Raw genomic sequence first — 21,300 nt, forward strand, 5'->3', positions numbered from 1 at the left:
GCATTCACGATATCACACAGCTCTCTGCAACAAATGACAGAGGATCTAAAACTGTCCAAACCCTCCTTATTTTCTCACCACCTTAAATGGCTAATCGCTCCATGAGAGGAAGTGAGTGTTAGATTGCTAGTTTTAGAAAGATCCACAATTCTCAGATGCGGCCCTCTTAACTCAAGTGTCCGACAAGTGTAAGAACAAGTGGTTTACTCCACCCCCATTCACTTTGTTTTTAGCACTCTGAAGGAAATGAGCAGCTGCTCAGCCCTTCTGAACTTATCAGCTATAATAAAGGAATGAAAGAAGAATGGAGGGAAGGAATTAAGGGTATAGTACAACAGCTAAGAAGAAAAGAAGGAAGGAAAAGTGGTGTGAAAAAGGGAGGTAGGAGGAGAAAGGTTAAAGAGTGATTTAAGAGCAGAAGAAGAATGGAAAGATGGTGAAGTTTAATGTTAGGGAGTAAATCATTTAGAGCATGTAAACACTGAAGTCTGCCCTCTTTCTCTGACTCCCACAACTGGACTCAGATACTTCAGTTGATTCAGTCCCTCTTCTGTTACCCTCCTCGCTTGTTTTTCTTGGACACGTTTTTCCTGGACTCATTTCCTCAGGAGTCGCATCCCTTATGCATGATACCCCGGAGGGAAGCGGGGCCCGGTCTGTGGACAGGGATGAGGGGCTCTGCTTGGAGGACAGAAAGGGACCAGGAACTGGATACCCTGAGGAGGAGTCAGGCAGAGTAAATAAACATCTGTAGATGATGTTTAGATATCTATTAACGTATGTTTGGATCTCCTGGCTGCAGTCAGGGAGGTCAGCTTTTTGTAGCCCCTGCTGGAAGAAAACATCCTGCATCTAAAAAGCCCTTATGGCCACTTTAGATGAGAGCGGTTTTAAAATGATGCATTAGGAGTTAAGAAAGGGTTCACGTGGTGCAGCGACATGTGAAAAAAACAAAACAAAACAAAAGTCTAATGAGGTCTTTTACATGAGAACGTTACAAGCTTTGCTGCAATGGAGACAAGCCTCCAGCCAAAATTCAGAGGACATCTAAACTCGAACCCTCATGTTCTCAGCTGGTCTCCGTGACTCATCCTCTAAAAATGTCTCTTACGCTAAGACAAAGAAATGAAACAGAGGGATGAATACAGATGACGTTCGGAACATCGGTCATTTGTTGTCATTTGTTTTGTTTCTCATGGCTTCTCTTTGTTCAGGACAGAAGACCAGTTTACATTTGAATTAATGTGTTTAGACTCTGAGATAATTTCTGCATGCACATGGGTCCCTCTTTTGCTCTGCACGTGCATGCAAATATGCCAGAGATCTGACAGCATCCAGTCCATACAGGGTATTGCTAATGACCACTGGTTAAACTGTGTGAGTGTGAGAGAGAGCTTGCATGTGTGCTAAAGGGTGTATGGTGAAGATCAAGACTTGAGAGAAGAGGAGGGGGGGGGGATCTCAGGCTGAGAACAGAACAGCCCAGACCTTGCGCTATCCCAGGGGTCTCAGGGGCCCGACACCTGCGCCATTGCCTCATATATAAGGAATGAAACGTCTCCAATCTGCGGTCCAAGCTTCGTGTGTGTGAGCCAGACACAGCTGCAGTCTGTGTGTTTGTGTGAAAATGCATGCGTGAAAGAGCAATATTGGGTCTGCAGTCTTAAACGAGGTGTTGCCCTCACCTCAGAGATCAACCACCTGTGTGTGTGCGTATCGTGTGTCTGCCTCACTCTGACCGCATGTCTGCCACTAATGAGGTCCATCCCGGGTGTGACACCCCTATAATCCCACTGTTACATTTATCACTATGATTATAATGCCATTACAGCTTCCACACAGTGGACTTCCCAAGGTGCACCATGTGTGTATAAAACTTTAGAAAGGAAAAGTCAATTTCCTCAGAAACGCTGCTGTCTGACAACGTCTAACCCCAGGGCACAAAGTTATGTACAGAATATTTAATTATATTTGCAGTCTGAGAGGCCACACGAGCGATAATAGAAGCAAGAAAGTTATTTTACCCCAAAGTTGACATGACTGATAAATAAAACTGATAATAAAACATATTACTGAGAAATCAGGTAGGGTACAAACAGCAGTCATAACTTCTAATTCTAACCAGCGCAGGAATGATTGGATGAACATATCTGTTGCTTGGACAAAATGGGCATTTTCATGATGCTCTAACAACATTATCTAGGGGGGATGCTAACATCTATCAAAACTCATAGTTATTAAGACATTTAATGGAAAACTGACAATGTCTGCTACACTACTCTGGTATACTCGAAATGTTTTCTGGTAGGTCTAAAGAGGAAACTCTATCGAATGGCCATATTATATACTCACCAATCACTTTGTTATGTACACTTGTTCAACTGCTTATTAACTCAAGTATCACATTAGCCAATCACATAGCAGTAACTCAATGCATTTAGGCTTGTAGACTCGGTTAAGACTACCTGCTAAAGTTCAAAGCGGCAGAAGGTTGATTTAAGTGACTCTGAATATGGCTTGGTTATCAGTGTCAGAGAGGCTCACACCAACAACGGCTGGTCAGAGTAATTCTGAAACTGCTGGTCTACTGGGAATTTCCCACACAACCATCTCTAGGGTTTACAGAGACTGGCCCAAAAACGACGAAATATCCAGTGAGCGGAAGTTCTCTGGGATTTAATGCCTTGTTGATGCCTGAGGTCAGTGGACAACTGCCAGATGTGTTTAAACTAATAGGAAAGAAACAGTAACTAAAATAACCACTTGTTACAGCCAAGTTATGCAGAAGAGCATTTCTGAGGTCACAACTTTGAAACAGGTGGGCAACAGCAGCAGAAGACCACACTGTGCCACTCCTGTCAGCTAAGATCGGGAAATTAAATTGAGGCTACAGCACAGGTTCACAGAAATACATGCATATATGGATAATAGAAGATTAGAAGATTTGAGAAATGATGGCTGACCTGATGAGACCCTGGTGCTGCTGCAACATTCGGATGGTAGGATCCGAATTTGGCGTAAACAAAATGAAACCAAGGAAACATCCTGTTTTGTATCAGTGGTTCAGGCTGCTGGAGGTGTAACGATGTGGGGGATATTTACATGGCACACTGTGGGCCCCTAAGTACCACCTGAGAATCATTTAAACATCACAGCATACCCAGGTATTATCATCACAGTGTACCTGTCTTCTGATCCTGCTTCCAGCAGAATAATGCACCATGTCACAAAATTCAAAACATCTGAAACTGGTTTTGATGCGTGGCAGTGAGTTCACTGTACTCAAATAGCCAACACAGTCACCAGGTCTCAGTTCAGTAGAGCACCTTTGGGATGCAGTGGAAAGAGAGATTCACATCGGGAGTGCATGTTATGATGGGCTCATCCAAGCCAGTGAGTTCAAAGTGAAAGATCCCAGGTTTGATCCCCAAAGACAAAATCCCTGAGGGTCAGAAAGGGTACTTGGGATAGAAAGCAAATATGCTAGCTTAGCAGTCTGGTTTGTGGACAGATGCTTTCACGCTGTGTGGTTCCAGTTTTACCTTTTTTTATGGGACCACGAAAACCAACTTTTTGAGCACATCAGCTCTTCGTCAGACTGGAGGACAGATGCTCGCAACTTCTTCTGTCTGAAACAATATGTTTGCAACTTTCACGATTTTTGTCTACAGTAAGAAACATAAACGTTTGCTCACATTTGGAAGTCTCCCGCCCCCGTTTGAGTGTTTTTTCATGATATTTGGAAACGTGTGAGTCCACTCCGAGCCAGTAAAATTGACTGTGTTTATTGGATTGTGCGTCCACCTGCTTTAGATCTCAGAGAACAGAAGGCGGGCAGGAGGAGGTTGGAACTGGCACAACTATTATCCCATTAGCTGAATAACACCACTCTTAACTTTTGTTTGGCTAACCAAATCTACAGTTAGACAAAGAAAATCCTAAAAATAATTGTTGTAACCTCTGTGTATTGTGTGTATGTTTTAGCTTAATGGATATAGCATTTTTCATAAATGTTATGAGTGCTGATGAATAGTTAAATACTAACAAAAAAAGACACAGAAATAGAAGGTTCCAGATCTGCTAAATTAGATTTATAGTCAAACTCCCAGCTGTGATCTTGGCCTTAGCTGACGTGGCGGTCAGCCAGTCAAATAACTATCAGGGATACCCATGTAATCCTCAGGGTCTCATTCTGCACCTGCAAAAAAATTTCCAATTGGCTGAGCCCAGAATCCAATTTGAACTGAAGAATGGAAGATTTTTTTTCTTTCTTCATTTTCCCACGTGGGAATCTAGCACCCGCTGCCATTTCAGCTGCATTTGGTGGATAGGGCAAAGATCCATGCATGTGTGTGTGGTTTACTCACTTAATAGTTTATTGCATAGGTTTACGGTAAATTATAGCAATTTGAGAGCCTGAGTATGAGTAAAGGATGGGAATGTACCTTGACCTTAGGTTATAGGGGGGGGGGGGGGAGTACTCATATATTACACAACATTTACACAACCACTGAGCACATGTTGAAACACTGCGATGTGGGGCCAAATTTCTCACATCTCTGGACATGTATTTGTCTTAGAAAATGCTGTAGGAATAAATATGAAACTACTTGGAGGAGATCTAATAGTTTCCTCAGCAGCCCACCCCCAGTGTAGGTTTCACAACAAGGCCTGATGGAGAACACATGGCATCGTTGCTGTGACCCAGAAAAACTGGTCACATTTTTCCTACAGCCCTGAGACCTTTCATCGCCAACCATAACAATTCCTGACCCCGCGTTCCTATCATGAGATTGCAGTCCAGACAGATGTGATCGTGGTGCGAGTCTGAATGTCCTTTTCAGTGTAACTCAGCAGGGGATGGACGGCACCGGAAAGTGTCCACTGGAAAATAATTGTCCCAAAACTGGTATGAGGCTTATTTCAAGACACAAAGTGACTCTGATGTCCAAAATTTTAGAAAAAAGGGTGAAAGTATGCTGAAGTTCACAGTTCCAGCAGCAACATGAAACAGAATATCTCAAGGTAATTTGTCCTTAGGTATACTCAAACCATGTGTTGGCTGGTGATAACACAGTCAAGCTACAGATGGCAACTAAAAGAGCACTAGGAGGGAGTGTCTTCTTACCAAGGCCAACAACCTATAGTGAAAATTAATTTCATAAGACTGTGATTTCCTTCCATGATGAGGAAACATGACCTTTGAATGAGTTCAATTTGCCAGAGGTTTTATGCATCTGTCCAAATAATTCCTAATCCTTCTGTTGTTCCCTTCTCATGCCGTGTAGATGGACTTTCCAGTGATGACAGAAGAATTTACTTAATTTCTTTAAATTTATTGAAAAAGTGAACTTTTGAATTCAGACTGAGGCAGAAAAAAGCAGGATTTCTTAGCTTGTTTACTAAATACACTCAACAAAAATATAAACGCAACACCTTTGTTACTGCTCCCATTCCCCATGGGATGGACGTAGAGACCTAAAATTCATTCCAGATACACAATATAACCATCCCTCCCAAACAGTGGTCACAAATCAGTCCAAATGTGTGGTAGTGGGCACATCTGCCATATTGAGATAATCCATCCCACCTCACAGGTTTGCCACATCAGGATGCTGATCTGACATCATGAGTAGTGCACAGGTGTACCTCAGACTGCCCACAACAAAAGGCCACCCTGGAATGTGCAGTTTTGTCTCACAGCAAAATGCCACAGATGCCACAAGCAATGAGGGAGCGTGCAATTGGCATGCTGACAGCAGGAATGTCAACCAGATCTGTCACCCGTGCATTGAATGTTCATTTCTCAACCATAAGCCGTCTCCACAGGCGTTTCAGAGAATATGGCAGCACATCCAACCGGCCTCACAACCGCAGACCTCGTGTAACCACACCAGCCCAGGACCTCCACATCCAGCAGGTTCACCTCCAAGATCGTCTGAGACCAGCCACCCAGACAGCTGCTGGAACAATTGGTTTGCACAACCAAACAATTTCTGCACAAACTGTCAGAAACCGTCTCAGGGACGCTCAACTGCATGCCCGTCGTCCTCATCGGGGTCTTGACCTGACTCCAGCTCGTCGCCGTAACAGACTTGTGTGGGCAAATGCTCACATTCGATGGCATCTGGCACGTTGGAGAGGTGTGCGCTTCACAGATGAATCATGGTTCACATTGTTCAGGGCAGATGGCAGCTGAGAATGTCCCAGTTCTTGCATGGCCAGCATACTCACCGGACATGTCACCCATTGAGCATGTTCGGGATGTGCTTGACCGGCGTATACGACAGCGTGTACCAGTTCCCACGAATATCCAACAACCTCGCACAGCCATTGAAGTGGAGTGGACCAACATTCCACAGGCCACAATTGACAATCTGATAGACTCCATGCGACGATGTGTTGCACTGCATGAGGCAAATGGTGGTCACACCAGATACTGACTGGTTCTGGGTCCCCAGACCCCCAATAGCGCAAAAAACTGCACATTCCAGGGTGGCCTTTTGTTGTGGGCAGTCTGAGGTACACCTGTGCACTACTCATGATGTCAGATCAGCATCCTGATGTGGCACACCTGTGAGGTGGGATGGATTATCTCAATATAGCAGATGTGCCCACTACCACACATTTGGACTGATTTGTGACCACTGTTTGGGAGGGATAGTTATATTGTGTATCTGGAATGAATTTTAGGTCTCTACGTCCATCCAATGGGGAATGGGAGCAGTAACAAAGGTGTTGCGTTTATATTTTTGTTGAGTGTAACTGCCAATAGCAGATTTTTCTGTCCTGTAACAGAAGTTACTACGGTGGCATATATTGTTTCCTGCAACTGGTCCGTCAGGGTTATTGCTTTCCCAGAAACACTTCCCTTGTGCTTTTGGAAATCTGTTTTTTTCCTATTTCTGTTTTGTTTTTTCCTATTTCCGTTGCTTTTGCAGCGTTGTTCTTATTGCTGGTGTTTTCTTAAGCTGCAGTCTGTTTGGCCTCTCAGGGCCACCGTAAGTTACTATGTACATGTGCTCAAGAATAAAAGCTGGTAAAGCTTCAGGACAAAGTCAAAAATGAACACTCTTGCTAGAACACAAGGAAATATTTCTTCTTGGAATTTAGTACATACCGTAGTTAGATTTACTACTGAAAGGTAAACTGTTCTGTTAAGATTGGACTCTTTCTCATCTTATCTGTGTTTATTAGTATACTATATATAGCTGGTCACTAAAATAAAGGGGTTAGATGTCCTTTATTTTATGTTTTTCTCCAAACGGTACATTTTCACTCCACCATTATGGAAACAAAGACATGTTTTTTAGGTTTATGGGTGATTCTGAATTGGCTGTAGGTGTGAACGTGAGCCTGAATGATTCTCTGTCTCTCTGTGTTAGTCCTGTGATTAACTGATGACCTGTTGAGGACGTACTCACACAGAAATGACTGAAATTAAAGTTATTTTGGTCCCTGCCCCCCCCTTTTTTTTTTAAAGATAGTGGTTTCAAAATAAGTAGCAAAAACCTCCCTTTTCCCACATTTGCTGCCAACTGGCGAGACTCAAGGAGGACTCTGTCACTAAGGAATCAATCAATATCTTCCTCACTGCAATACTTTTTAATTTATACAGGTATATGAGTAAGTATGCGTCAGTGTTGATGTTTCGCCCTGCCTTTATGTATGTGCACAGTATGTGTACACGAGGCCCTCCTTTGTACACAATAGACATCCCATTCCTAAAAGCAGTTATCTTCCCAAAACGTGAGAGTGAGACACGTTTTAAGGCTCCTAAAACTGGACCCTGTCTGGTTAGAGGACAGCGGGTCAGTAAAAAAACAAAAAAAAAACAAGAAGGAGACATTTTTGTTTTTGCAGACCCAGAGAGAGACTTGGTTAGAAAAATATGATTTGATCTTGTGATGTTCATTACGTGAATTATAGACCGCATGTTTTGTCCTGTTCGTTGTCCATCAGAGTTCTCTTTCTGCGGTGAAAGTTCGGATAGCTAATTCTGAATGAAACCATCATTTAAAAACTGCACTTTGTTTTTACTTGCCTTACCCTTGTCTAATGTTAAAATTTCTTTAATGACCTGAAACATTTAAGTGTGACAACGATGAAAAAACTGGAGTCTGGATTATTTTGTAACCATGTGTCAGCTACATACAACAGGTGGTTGTTGTCTGTTTGTCAGGCTCTTTCACACAGGGCACTCGCAACCTGTGATCCCTGCTGAATTCCTCTTTCCAAGAATCTTAGGAAAATAAAATCCTCCCATCCAAGAGTTTTAGTGATAGCAACAGGTTTTTGCTTCCCTCCCCTCCCATCTACTGCACCATTACTCCACAGTTAGTAGCTCTTTCTTTGACAAGGTCAGGGCCAGTGGAGAGGGACTGCGGGCATGGATGAGGCTCCTGATTGCAGGTTTGAGGAAAAACTGCCATTACAAATCATGTAAGAAGCTACAGCATGTTACTAATATATACTGGAAAGATACCTCTGCCAGTAAATATGCTCACTAACTCACCTCCCATATCCTCCTATCATTTAGGCAGTCATGTTTGATCTGTGTTACTGACCACTGCTGAAAAATTCAGCTCTGAGAGCTCAAATAGAGTTCATAATTATGTAAGTTCAAGAGTTTATTCTGAAGACAAGGTGCAAGAAACACATCCTTGCTTTTACCATGAAAGTGTGTGCAAATGTCATGATATTGAGGAGTCACAAAATGATGATGACGCCTGCAGCATTCCTGTCAGTGGCCATCCCTAAGCAGACAGGAAAGTATAAAACAGGCTCGGGTACTAGATTAAGAATGTAGGTATGCACTTGTTTTCATGGAACGAGGAAATCTTAACCATTTATAGATGAAACCAAACAGAGACCAACTTGTTCCCACCGACACAGAGGGCGTCTATATTAAAAAAAGATCAGTGGACTGTCATTGTGCTCAGTTTCCTCAGAATATGTCATTTCCTTTCCTTCTTCAACACATAACAGTGTTTCTTATGGTGGAAAGGACACCATGTCTCCCAGCATACTGCCTCTAATGGTTTCCAAATCGTGGCTTGTCTTTTTTTTCTTTTCGATGCACGTGTTTCTCCATGTTCATCCCTCCCAGCACTAAACATATAAGTGATCTGTTAAAAGTGAGCATGTGTGTTCAGTTTCTAATGTCATCCTGGTTCTCGAGGCATTCAAAACCATAAAATGGATTCTTTATAACCCCAACTAGCTTGCACAACTGCTTACACCTTTATTTGATCACACTGTGATTACACTTGTGCTCATGTTCCTCGGTTATAAAGCCAAGTCTTGGGAATTACTTCAAACGCTTTGCGGTCCTAACTTATTTCCTCATTACTAAAATTTAGGGTACTTATTTGCCAATTTTATTACCATTCTCATGACTGGAAATGAAAAAAAAAATCCACTAATGACGCAAAAGAACAATGAGGACTTTTGGAAGCACGCCGTCTCCGCTCTCAGAAAAGCCCTGAAATTAGCATATTTAGTCTAACCCAGAATCTCTTTCATTCTTTGAGTCTCTCTCACGCTCTCTCTGTCTCTCATGTCTGTCTGAACTTTAACTTTATTGTTTCCCTTTTGCATTGCTTTCATCTTCTGTTTTTATCTTAAAAGATAGCATCTAAAACCTCCATTCTATCTGAAGCCGCCAGATGGCGATAGTTATGGTTGGAAGAAGACTTTTGCTCCAAGGGTAAACGGTTTTCTGATGCGACTTAACACTTTCCTGCTGAGTTCATGGGCTCAGTTATTCATTTTGGGTCATACTGAATTAAATATTAAGTCGGTTTTTATAAATTTAGTCAACAAGTTTTAAAATATGAGGATTATGTGAGGTATAAAACACACACACAGCATGCAGTTTCACAAACACGTCCTGGTTTGGCAAATACGATGGCGTACAAACGTTACCGAAGTGAGGCTTTGGCATTTGTTTAGTCCTGTGATGAAATCTGAGATTCAATTTTTATTTTCTTAAAACTAGAACACAAACAACACTGATGTCACAGGAGAAGTTGGACAAAAAAGGATTCTGCTCCACTAACGCATCATGTTGACGCAAATGGCCGCCATTTCTCTGTTAACAACCATTGCCCAATCGCGACAGCTGTGTGAAATCGCAGCCAAAGCAGACAGCTGCACAGGATGACTCGGACCCATTCAGTGAAGCGCTCTTCTCCATGACTTGCCTCAGGGGGACGTTTTCGGAAGAAATGTTTTTGGAACGAGATGCAGGAGGGAGAAACAGATCTGAGGGGGCCTACCTACGTTAGTTTCTAGTGTGTTCATAGACAAGTGCAACAACTGGGGTGAAGCAAAAACCTCTGCAACATTTTGGATGTGTTACAATATGTACAAAACTCTTCGAATTTAGGAAATTTAAGCTTTAAATATGCACAAAACAAAAACAAGGACAACGTAAAATGCCTGTGTTCTTGGAAGTGGAGTCTAGTTTCCTCTGGCTTAGAGACCGCTTGTCTTTGGCGAATGTTTGTGTAGTTCATCTCTCGCAGACCAGGATGTCTGATCTGTGATATTTTTTCTTGTTTTTACAGTCGAAGCACAAACTATGCCAAGGAAGGAAAACAACTCACTGTCTTAGCACTTACAGCAGCACTGGACAATGACAGTTTTTTCCTTCGCTCCTGGTTGGCACAGTAAATCAGTGAAAGACAGGAGGAAGCCAAAGTGGTCTGCTGATCGTCAGACTTATGAATCCTTCAGACGCGGAATGTGGAAGTTCCCGCTCTGGCTTCTTACAGGCTTTCCTGCATCCACAGCAAAGGTCAGACCAACTGTAAAGCTGGTCTGGTAAATTCTTAGTGGATGCCAAAGTCAAGTTGCATGAAATTCCTGTTGTCAGGTCCTGTTGTCATCTCCCTCAGGAGGTGTTCTTTCTCGCAAGGGGGAGGTTTTACAAGTCTGGATTTTCAGTAAATGGTCTTCACCACATTAGAGAGCTAAGCTGGGACATTTATGGATCCTACGAGCAGTCTTCGGAAGAACAGAGAAACAAAAGGAAGCTGGCCAGTTAATCATCTGGAAAGTTCGTCTTTGAAATGCACAAAAATCCGAAATGTCTTTTGAGTATTTAAAAATGCGTTCATGGGCAGGATGGTGTTCAGGGAGAACTTTAACAGGGGGGTAAATGAACATTTATGAACTTGAACACACTTGTGTCGCTATGATGGATGTGGGTGAACAGAGCCCAGGACAGAGATTTGAGTGCACATCTGTGGTTAGGTGAAGGAGACAAAAACACTTAACTGAGATGGGGAAATACTGTGGTTTTGTTAGTAAAATGATCTCAGGTCACAGTTCTAAACCAACAGATCCTTGTTTGAGGATCTCCGGATGAGCTCAGTATGTAACTAAGATTTTAGAGGAATATATGTTGATTCCTCTCTAAGCTTGTGGAAGCTCAGATAACCCATGAAGCATATCTTTACATCCCACTTAATCCAACTGCTTTATTATTAAAAAAAACTTTTTTGCAGAACAAATGAAATCCCGTCTCTTTCAACACCCAAATATGTGTTTTCGTTTGCTGTGGAAAGTAGACGCTGGTTTTTTCAAAGCACTGATATTTTAAGAAGGTAAAGCCCCTGGTGTAATAATCAGAAAGCCATCTGATGATTTGTGCAGCATGTGTCAGAAGCAAAAACAGCATTTAGTCATGCAGAAACCCCTGACACGCTCTGAGCGTGTTATCTCAATGTGTTTAGTCTATGTCTGTCTCTCTGATTTAAAACCCTCTCTCATTTTTCTCTTTTGCTCTCCCTCACTTCAGACACTTCTTCTTCCTCTCTGACCTTTTCTTTCACAGAGGTTAATGATGTGAAATTCAACTCTTAGACTAGAAGAAAGGGTGATAAATATGTCAAACTAATGACTTACAGCAGTGCGATCCTCCATACGGTGAAATAGTCTTAATAGACTGATTATCTGATATGTTAACTTTGCATTGTTGTGACACTTTGATTCCCCACAACATGACTAGAAGGCTATGATCGGGCATGACACTGATGTTGAGTTGAGCTGGAAACAGTGACCACCTCACATGACACAAGGGTTATTACCCCATCGTGGCTGCTGTGCATCCACAGCACCCAAATATCAGGCTAACCTGATATTTATTCAAAGTTGAATTGATGCTTGTGGTCCAATTAAAGGGAACTTGCTGGGGGTTCATTTACAGCCCTGATTTTCACAGGATTCATAGGTTAGAGAAAATCATATTTATTTTATACTGGCCCCTATGCAGCCTGTCAGTTCATCGTTTCCTGAGACTTAAATACACCATCATGTGTGATCATGGCCTTAAATGGTATTCCAGATTGAAAAGCAGCTGGTAGAGCTGGTTAACACTGAAAATAAAAAGGGAAAAGACAGAGACAGAGAGGGAGGGAGAGAGCGGTCTTTGCAGAGCTACTTGGAACAGTAGTTAATGTAGGAAACTTACCCTGGCACCCTTCTCTGGGAAACATTTACAGCCTCCGCTGCAGTCTCTTCCACCACAGGGGACATTGTGCTTCTTCCCACCCTGCAAAAAAACAAAACACACAAAAAAAAGCCCACATTACATATTGTGCACTTCAGGAGTGACTATCTGTGTTTGTGTACGCTGCTGATCACACCAGCACCTCTGTTATATCAGCACGGATGACTGTGTATACTACTGTCTGCACAGTTGTGTATCTAAGTGTTTTCTGCAGAAAGGGTATTTTGGAAATGGCTCGAATGAGTCACAGAGGACATTCATTCATAATGGATGGTCGTCTGTTTATGAGAAAAAAAAAAGAAGGAGAAGAAGCTGGGTCCAGCCACAGACGGGAACAATCTGCCCTTAGATGTCTGCATACCAACCAAACCACCCACCATCACAGGCTCATCTGTCCTAGACATGACACAAGCACAACACAGACCAGAAGAAAGAAAGTGAAAGTAGCCACTCCCCAGCTTTGCCAACCCACAGGTCAGAGGTGGCAAGACCCTAAGCTAACTGAGAAAGCTTGAGGCATTAATCAAGTCAGAGCTGAGGCTGATACAACTTCACATTTATCTTGTGTTTTGAATAAAATCCCCATTCACAGTCTAATTCGAGCACATATTGCCTCTGAAGCAGAAACATTTGAACTCCCGACAAAACCATGAACACAACATAACATGTACAGAACCACACCTCAAGCCTCGATACCTCAAAACGTGGACTTTAAAAAAATCTGCTCAATTTGAGATCACTAATTCAGCTGCTCTTTTTATATATTTTTAAGTTCATTTGTGATGCCTTAAAGCACCCAGCACTGCTTCCATTGAACTGTATGATATGAATAGAGCAGTTTAAAATGTTCCATTAAACTTCTACCCAGCAAGGCCGAGAGTAAAACAAATCAAACCAACACAGAAGGCTTGGTTGCTGTATTAACTCCAAGGTAGCAATGTTTAGGGAACTAGGGTAAAAGGCCATTCAGTGGCATTTTAGTAGCACATACAGATGTTACAGAAACTGCCATGTAGCTGATGTATTTCATGACGTCTCACACTCCCTACCTACGTCCTCCACCCACACACCCATACCATAGCCTGCTTAGGCCTCAAATGCCTCAATATCCCCCCTCTCTGTCGTAAAAAAAAAATCTAAATGAGCACTTTATGCCCACAATGGCAACAAAGTGGCAGATAAAGAATCAGAATGATTCTCCTCCTTAGTTTGACAGCCGATCCCAGCAGCCCTATTTACAAAGGCCACATTGAGACCTTGTTCATGCACAAAGACCTTCTTTTACCATAGAGGCATCGTCCTTTATTGGTCCCCTATCTCCAACAAAAAGACCCTCTTCCTCTCCCTTATGGAATGCACAAGGCTGCATTTCTTTGTTAACAATCAGTGGATCTGAGGAGTTCCTTTCAAACCACTGTTTGATGCCTCAATGGATTTAATTTAGCCTGCATGTGGTGTCAGACTCCAGCAAACTGCATGCTTTCCTTATGCCCCACATTTCATCTGATTATTTGAAACGCAGTATATCCACATCAATCAATCCCATGCAGAGGGATTACCTGTATGACAGGAATTTTTTTTTTTAATTTTAGGAAAAGAGACATGAAAAAGGAAGGTGATTTCAATCAGAATAAGGATGTAATAGAGTCATGGAATGACCTTTCTCCACATTAGGGTGGAAGTCCAAAAGCACAGACAATAGATTGCGTCATCTCCAGATAGACTCACAAAGGAATGGGTCCCATATAGGCAATTACACATTGTGGAGCAATGCACTATCAATTCAACCTTAGGTTACAGGCTCAAAATAGCTGATGGCCGTTTCAGCAGAGGACAATAGGATTGCGCTACAGTATCCTGTTTTCTCCACCCACAGTCACAATAACCCGCAGTTTGTCAAATCACCTTTTCCATAGCTTTTGCACGCCTTGGAAACTGAGTTCATGATAATGTGCAGGTGCATTTGTTTGTATCTGTTCAATCCCACTCGAAATAGTGGAACAATAACTCATCATATCAAAAAATACTGAGACATGCTTGTCTCAAATTATATTAAGAAAAAAACAAATGCAACATACTTTCACTAAACCAGTAAGTTGATAGCAACGCTATCCCAAAGTGTGTTTGGGCTCACTGTGTTTGGACACAGCCAAGCTGTCTCTAGACTTGCCTCTAAAAGTCATGTGCTTCCAAAATAACTGTGGTGTAGTTCATTTGTTTTTCGAAAAGCATAAAAGAAGAAGTGCAAAGCATTAATTTGTTGTAGATTTAAGTAATATTTAAAATCTACTACTCCTACTGCTGATGGACATGGGATCTCTTTTAAGAAGCAATCGACAGAATATAGTAGCACAAATAGTAACATATGAAGACAAAAACCAACAATTCCCTATTTACCATATGAAATGTTGCACTAGATCACACCATATAAGAAAAGTAACGGATAAATCCAGACCACCATGCAGCATGGCCTACGCATGGAGAGAAATGATCTGCCGTTCCATCACCTTGAATTAATGAGCAATCAAATCTGATAAGCACATTAATACATATTAGTGTCGCATGAGTTCTTTGATGTTACCAAATAATGTCATCCCAGTGTCGTAAATGGTAAAAAAAAAGAAAAAAAGGTAAATGGCCTGTATTTGTATAGCGCTTTACTAGTCCCTATGGACCCAAAACACTACATTCAGTCATTCACCCATTCACACACACATTCACACACTGGGGATGGCAAGCTAAATTGTAGCCACAGCTGCCCTGGGGCGCACTGAGACAGTAAGAAAGACAAATTCAATTCTGATATATTTTACAGCAACAATTTACTTCAAGCAACAGTCACCTCAATGGGGTTTATGTTGTTTGGCATAGACCCAACAGTATTAGAAAGAAACCCCCCAAATTACACGACCCCGTATGATCAAGCAGTTGGTGACAGTGGGAAGGAAAAACTCCCTTTTAACAGGAAGAAACCTTTGGCAAAACCAGGCTCAGGGAGCAGCAGCCAGCCACTGTGACTGGTTGGGGGTGAGGGGAGGAAGAAGCAAGGAAAGGTAAGAATTTTTCAAAGCAAATCAGATATCAGATATTGGATCTACACATGATGTGTTGCTGAATTGTGTTTTGCAAAACACAATTCGAGTTACAGTAATGAACTATGTTGGACTGGTGCAGAGCAGCTGGTGGTGTTCATGGCCATTTTAGGTGGCATCAAGGGTAGCAGACCTCGAGGTAAATTTAAGATGATAAAGTTGGTTAGATTCACAAACTTCCTTGTCGATCTTTTTACAATTGCTTTATTGTGCCTAGGGTTTGTTGTGGAAATTTTGCTTATCTTGTTTAATTCAGCTCCACAAAGACCAGTGAGCATCAGAGCGCAGATCAGCTCATCAGAGTCTGCACACAAAGAAAAACTGACTGGTTTTTGTTATAAGTAACTCCTTTACTGTAATCATAAGTCTCACACCCAGGCATGATAAGCAAGAATGAAACAGAAACAGCTCTGCACATTCAAAGAGCAAATGTCTCTCATTAAAGAACACATCAATTTTATTCCTTTTTTCAATTCACAAAATGCTTTCAGAGTACAGATGAAAACCTCTTCCCATGCCTTTGTTATGAGTGCTGTCACACAACAGCACATATGACATGAAACAATTCCCGTGAGCCACAGCTGTTCCTTGAGACCCGGTTTACTTTGATTGGTGATCCGCGGCTTCTCGTTTACAGTATGACTGCAGTCATGATCATCTTTTATGTTCTGTGAACTGCTTTCAGTGGTCTGCTCAGCTTCACAATTACAATCACGTGTGTAAATGTAAACAGTGGTTCCGCAAAAAAGGACGCCCTCTTAAGATATAAATGAAGTTCTGCATTTGTTTATAACACTCAGACCACACACGATTGAAAAAACAAAAGGTTCTGTCTGACCGAGTAGTAACAGACAGTTTTCCACTCCTGGTCCTTTGTCTCTATGTGCCAAACAGAGCCCGACATCTTAACGTGACATACAATTAAGAGATCTTTCATCAGAAGTAAATGATCAATTTGTGCTTAAAGAAACACATTTAGTAAAAGCCACTTGCCTGGTGTCCTGAATTACCAACACTCAGTACCTTAAACCAAATTTATAAGAATAAATAAATCCATATAACTTGAATCAGTCTGGAGCCATTGATGGCTTATTTTCATATGTAGATCAAGTTTCAGTGAACAGAGCTTTAGGGGTGAACATGCAAAGCTGCTGTGTTCATAAAAATATTTTTTTCTCTGACGAAATTTGTAGTTCTTGTTGCCTCCCTCTTCTTTATGGAGACTGCAGAATTGCATCACTCTAATTGTGCACCAACTCCTTCAAAATATGTGAAATTAGTGAAACTGAACCAGCTGGGTCAACATCACCCTATCATGCTCATGTTTTTCTCTCATACTTTGGCTTGGATTATTACATACACAGTATTTTCAGAGGTATTTTCATTATTTTAGCCTATTTTCAGAGGCTCAAAATCAACTGGATAGTTGACCGATGAGCAGTTTCATGGCCAGGTGAAGAGCTGAATCTGATTGTTTCCTGTTCCCTCATTATTTCTTAACAAATGAAGCAGGTGAAGGACCTGGAGATGATTCCAAGAGCTGGACTTTCATTATATCAGGTTTTTTCTGGAATTTTGAAAAGGTCCAAAAATATATAAGATCCAAAAACAGCCAATATAATACTTTTGTCAAACATCTAGGAAATAAAGCTGAAAGTTTGCACTTCGGTCTCATTTTTAGTGATTTAAAATCCACTGTTGTGGTGTGTAGAGGTCAAATTTAAAAAATAAGTCATTCTCCAAACCTAAACAACCTGAACTATAGGTAATGTCTATGCGGCTTTTACACATAGTCACTGCACTTAATATGTTGTTGCATTTCTACAGCACCACACTGTGGTCCGCCAGCAATTCAAATGTCGTTTACATGCATGTCTGTCCTGAAAAATACAAAGTACTCTGCTTAGTAAAAACTCTGAAGACCGAAGATTAGTGTCATCCATTCACTAGTGTTGAATAATTACCATGAGTGGTTTTTGGAGAACATTACTACAACAAACTTGATCTTTGTAGAAAAGTTCACTTTACCCCAGACATTACTGTGAAAGTTGGATATGATTAGCATATGAATTCTTGGGTTGAGCAGAAGATTAGGAAGAAAAATGATGAAATCTCTTCTATGTCCTTATAAAATTTGATGTTAATGCCATTCTGAAGTAGAAAACAAGATTTTTGATAACTGGTTTAGTTGTTTAATTAATATTGAACTGTAGTACAGAGAAGGTGAGATAGTGTAATGTGCCGACCCTCTTGCCAAACTTAAAAATTGCTATGGTCAAAAAGTCAAATTGCATCATTTAGTTAGACAACTTTTAATAACTGCAATTAATTGCATTAACTGAATCTAACAGATTTCTATTTGTGAGCATTTCCTCTCATCTTGTTCACTTGTGTCGACTACAAAACAATCAAATCCTGTGTAACCAGTCAACACACTTTTTTCTAAACCACTTATCATCCTGTACTTTATAAAGAAAGCAATCAAAAGTCATCACAAATTTCCAAGAACAAACCAGATGCTTTAAAAGTCATGCTTTCCTGAAAACCATCTGTCCAAATCTCGTAATTCAATGAACTGTAACAGTAAGTAATAAAATCAGTTATCGAAAACGTCGCTGATTAATTGGTGAATCTTTTAGCTTCCAGCAAGTCACGCTGCACCACAATCTCACAGCTGAATCAGATGTGTTGTTGGTTGGTTTGTGGGCAGCTTGACTCACCACAGTCTCGGTTTTTCCCCTGTTCCGTATATGTTAGTTTTACCACAGACAAAACCGCTTCTTAGCACTTCCTGTGAACGCCAGACGCAGCCAAAATCAACAAAGAAACTCAGGCGGGAGGACAGGATGATGACAAGACAAAAAAAGATGAAGGAAAATACAGACAAAACAAACTGAAGGCGAACTATAAATAAATATGCAGAGAAATAATGTCGGACTTAGGCTGAAATTAGAGACGCATTCTTATCATTTTGGCCTCCAACCTGCAGCACTAAAGAAACCACAAAGATCAGGGGTTGATTTGTGGTATTTTAAAGCAATCAGCAGTCCACGTGACTGATGCAATGAAACGCAATGGACTACTAAGCTCTATAACCTTGAGACAATTTAATGTGCCCCCAAAACAGAAGGAAACAGAGAAATTCAAGTCGAGATAATCTTTTAAACATAAGTTAGTGCAGATAAGTGCATGAGGCAAGCATCAGCGGATTCCAAGAAATGCAGCATGAAGGCAGACGTGAGTGTGCACAGCTGGACATTCCACTTCTCCCTTGCATATTTTCCAGTGAAACATGCAAACAGAGTATTAATAGGAAAAAAACATGAATAAAAATACGGTGAGAGATGTTGCCTGACTAGAGCAAAAGTGATAAAGCAGAAATTCTTCTAAAACATACTTTTTACACTAAAGGGTTTTTAGCACTCTTGCTTATTAGATCGCAACTATTTCATTAAAATATCTAAACATCAACCAGTCACCACTGATGGCACAGGAAGATTTTGGGTAATAAAACAGCAAACTCCCTTTGAGCTGGTTTCTCTGTATCAGAGGTATCAGATGATCAGAGGTCACAGCCTGCTGCAGGATGAGCCTTTGATCTTTGGCCTTGGGCTGGTGTTAACACACTATGAGGAAAACTGAGGACAGAGGTATAAAATATGGCTGCTGTGATCACAATAATGAAGAGTCAACAGAAACTAAATCCTCCCAAAAGGGCCATAAGTGGTTTTTTTGTGGGATGTTTAACACAGGCTTTGCTTATTCTTAATATTAAGGATTTGACCTTTCCACTTTGACCTTAGCCAAGGAGCCAGATGCCCGATCCCACTACTGAACTTTGTAGATGCTACACTCCTGTAATTACTGTCTGCTTTGTTAGATATTCAAACAGATGCCTTAACTGCCACAGATATGACTGATATCTCAGCGTCTGGGAAAATACACTGATGCTCACGATAGTTTTTCAGTATAAAAAGAAAAACAGATCAAATAACATCCTGAGCATTGTGAAATTTCCTTAGCAGATAAGATGAAGATCACACATTAAAGCATGTTCCAGCTGCTTATGTTCATTCTTTAAGAGTTTGTATGCAGATCTTTCAGTTTGCTCAAAATAAGCAGTGCATCATGGTGCTAAGTGCTTATTTTAAGTGCTTATTTTCCCTCATGCACCTAAATTTACAGAATTCACTTCTACCACTGGACATGAGAATAAAGAGGACTATCATCACCAGCAACAGTGCAAAGTGGGGAAGGTGGAGTCAATCTGCAAGATGAGCAATTAACTGGTGGCTTATTCTTTTATTTATTAATTACAAGTACTTGTCTATTTCGCAGAAAACGTAGTTCAATCTCTACTTTGAGTGCTTTAAACACATTCAAAGGTCTGGCTTTATTAAGGTATCATCTCAAACAAGTAATTCAGAATAACTGTTCACTGTTAAGATAAAAAAAAAGAATTAATAAAATATAGTATATTTTGTAATCTAGTGTTTGACGTTGGTGTAGACAAGACTGGTTCAGACCATCCTAAACATTAAACAACAGCTATAGCCAGCCATCTCTGACCAGTGCCTTCATGGCATATTACAAACATGTTGTATATATTTGAATTCCAATAAAGTGCGTGGCTACAAGAATGCTGTAATATCATTATTACACGTAGAGATTAGATATAATATGTGTGACCTTGGAAAGAGCACATCTATAGAAATGCATCTGTTTTCACTACTTTCATGCTTCTGCGCTCCCTCCTGTGTGTCTGTGTATATACATTTGTACAGTGTCTAATCGCTCACTGTTACGATTCCTCAAGGTTGCAGCTGCCATTCATCACACTAATGATGGTGACGTTAAAGAGAAAGCTCAAGCCCGTGAACTTGAAACACCTGGCCATAAGTTCACATGAATCTGTGATGGAAAGATGCTGCGTGAAATGTCTTGATGCATATTTGTACTATATCAGTGCTTGCTGTGATACTCCCTTTGCCAGCAGAGAACCATCTCAGTGACGGATTCTCTGGAAGCACACAAACTGGAGTCGACCTTTAAATGAAGAGCAGAGCCCGACTGATATACATATGATACCATATATAGGCTGAAGAATTTTTTTTTTCATTTCAGACACATGAAACACAACAGATTTTCCTAACGTTTGTGATGAGTATTTATTCATGATTCCTTCCTAAGATAACTTTTTAAATTTAGTTTATCGGCTGTTATAAATGTCAATACCAGCATATCGACAAATCATATCAGTTGATATCAGAGCTCAAATCAAGCGGTAACTTAAAAGGAGACTTAAAAGAGGACAAAAAGTTGTGTTAAGGACATGTTATGGAATCTTGTTTACAAAATTTTAGGTTTTATTTCAAAATTGCAACTTAAAAGCACAAAATTTGTATCTATTTCAATCCAAAATCTTTGCTTATGACTGGCAAAAAACAGTTTTTCTTCAACTAAATTAAAATTTTGTAGTCATTTCATCGTGCCCAGAGTTTTGGTAAATACTTGCATTATTAATGAGTGTAACATAGGTTGCTGATACATAGAAATGTTTTGCTAACCACTGAAGTAAATGAAACAATAACTTGTTCATTCATTCTTTAAGTTGAATTGCAGTCTCTTTGGTTATTTCACAATCTCTGTAGACAGATATCTGTGTATGAATATGTAAAGTTTAGCAAAGAT

At 40.7% G+C, this 21,300-nt stretch overlaps 1 protein-coding gene across 2 annotated transcripts in view; it reads right to left on the reverse strand.

Moving 5' to 3' along the window:
• The window catches only part of col4a2 (collagen, type IV, alpha 2), a 61,816-nt gene that overhangs the window by 28,173 nt on the left and 12,343 nt on the right, over window positions 1-21,300 (reverse strand). For both annotated transcript variants that reach the window (XM_080290815.1, XM_080290813.1), the window contains exon 4: window positions 12,479-12,559. In XM_080290815.1, the coding sequence (XP_080146941.1) occupies window positions 12,479-12,559 (81 nt within the window). The remainder of the gene's footprint in view (window positions 1-12,478; window positions 12,560-21,300) is intronic.

The sequence above is a fragment of the Astatotilapia calliptera genome, chromosome 16 (assembly GCF_964374335.1).
Source record: "Astatotilapia calliptera chromosome 16, fAstCal68.1, whole genome shotgun sequence".
Lineage (NCBI taxonomy): Eukaryota > Metazoa > Chordata > Actinopteri > Cichliformes > Cichlidae > Astatotilapia > Astatotilapia calliptera.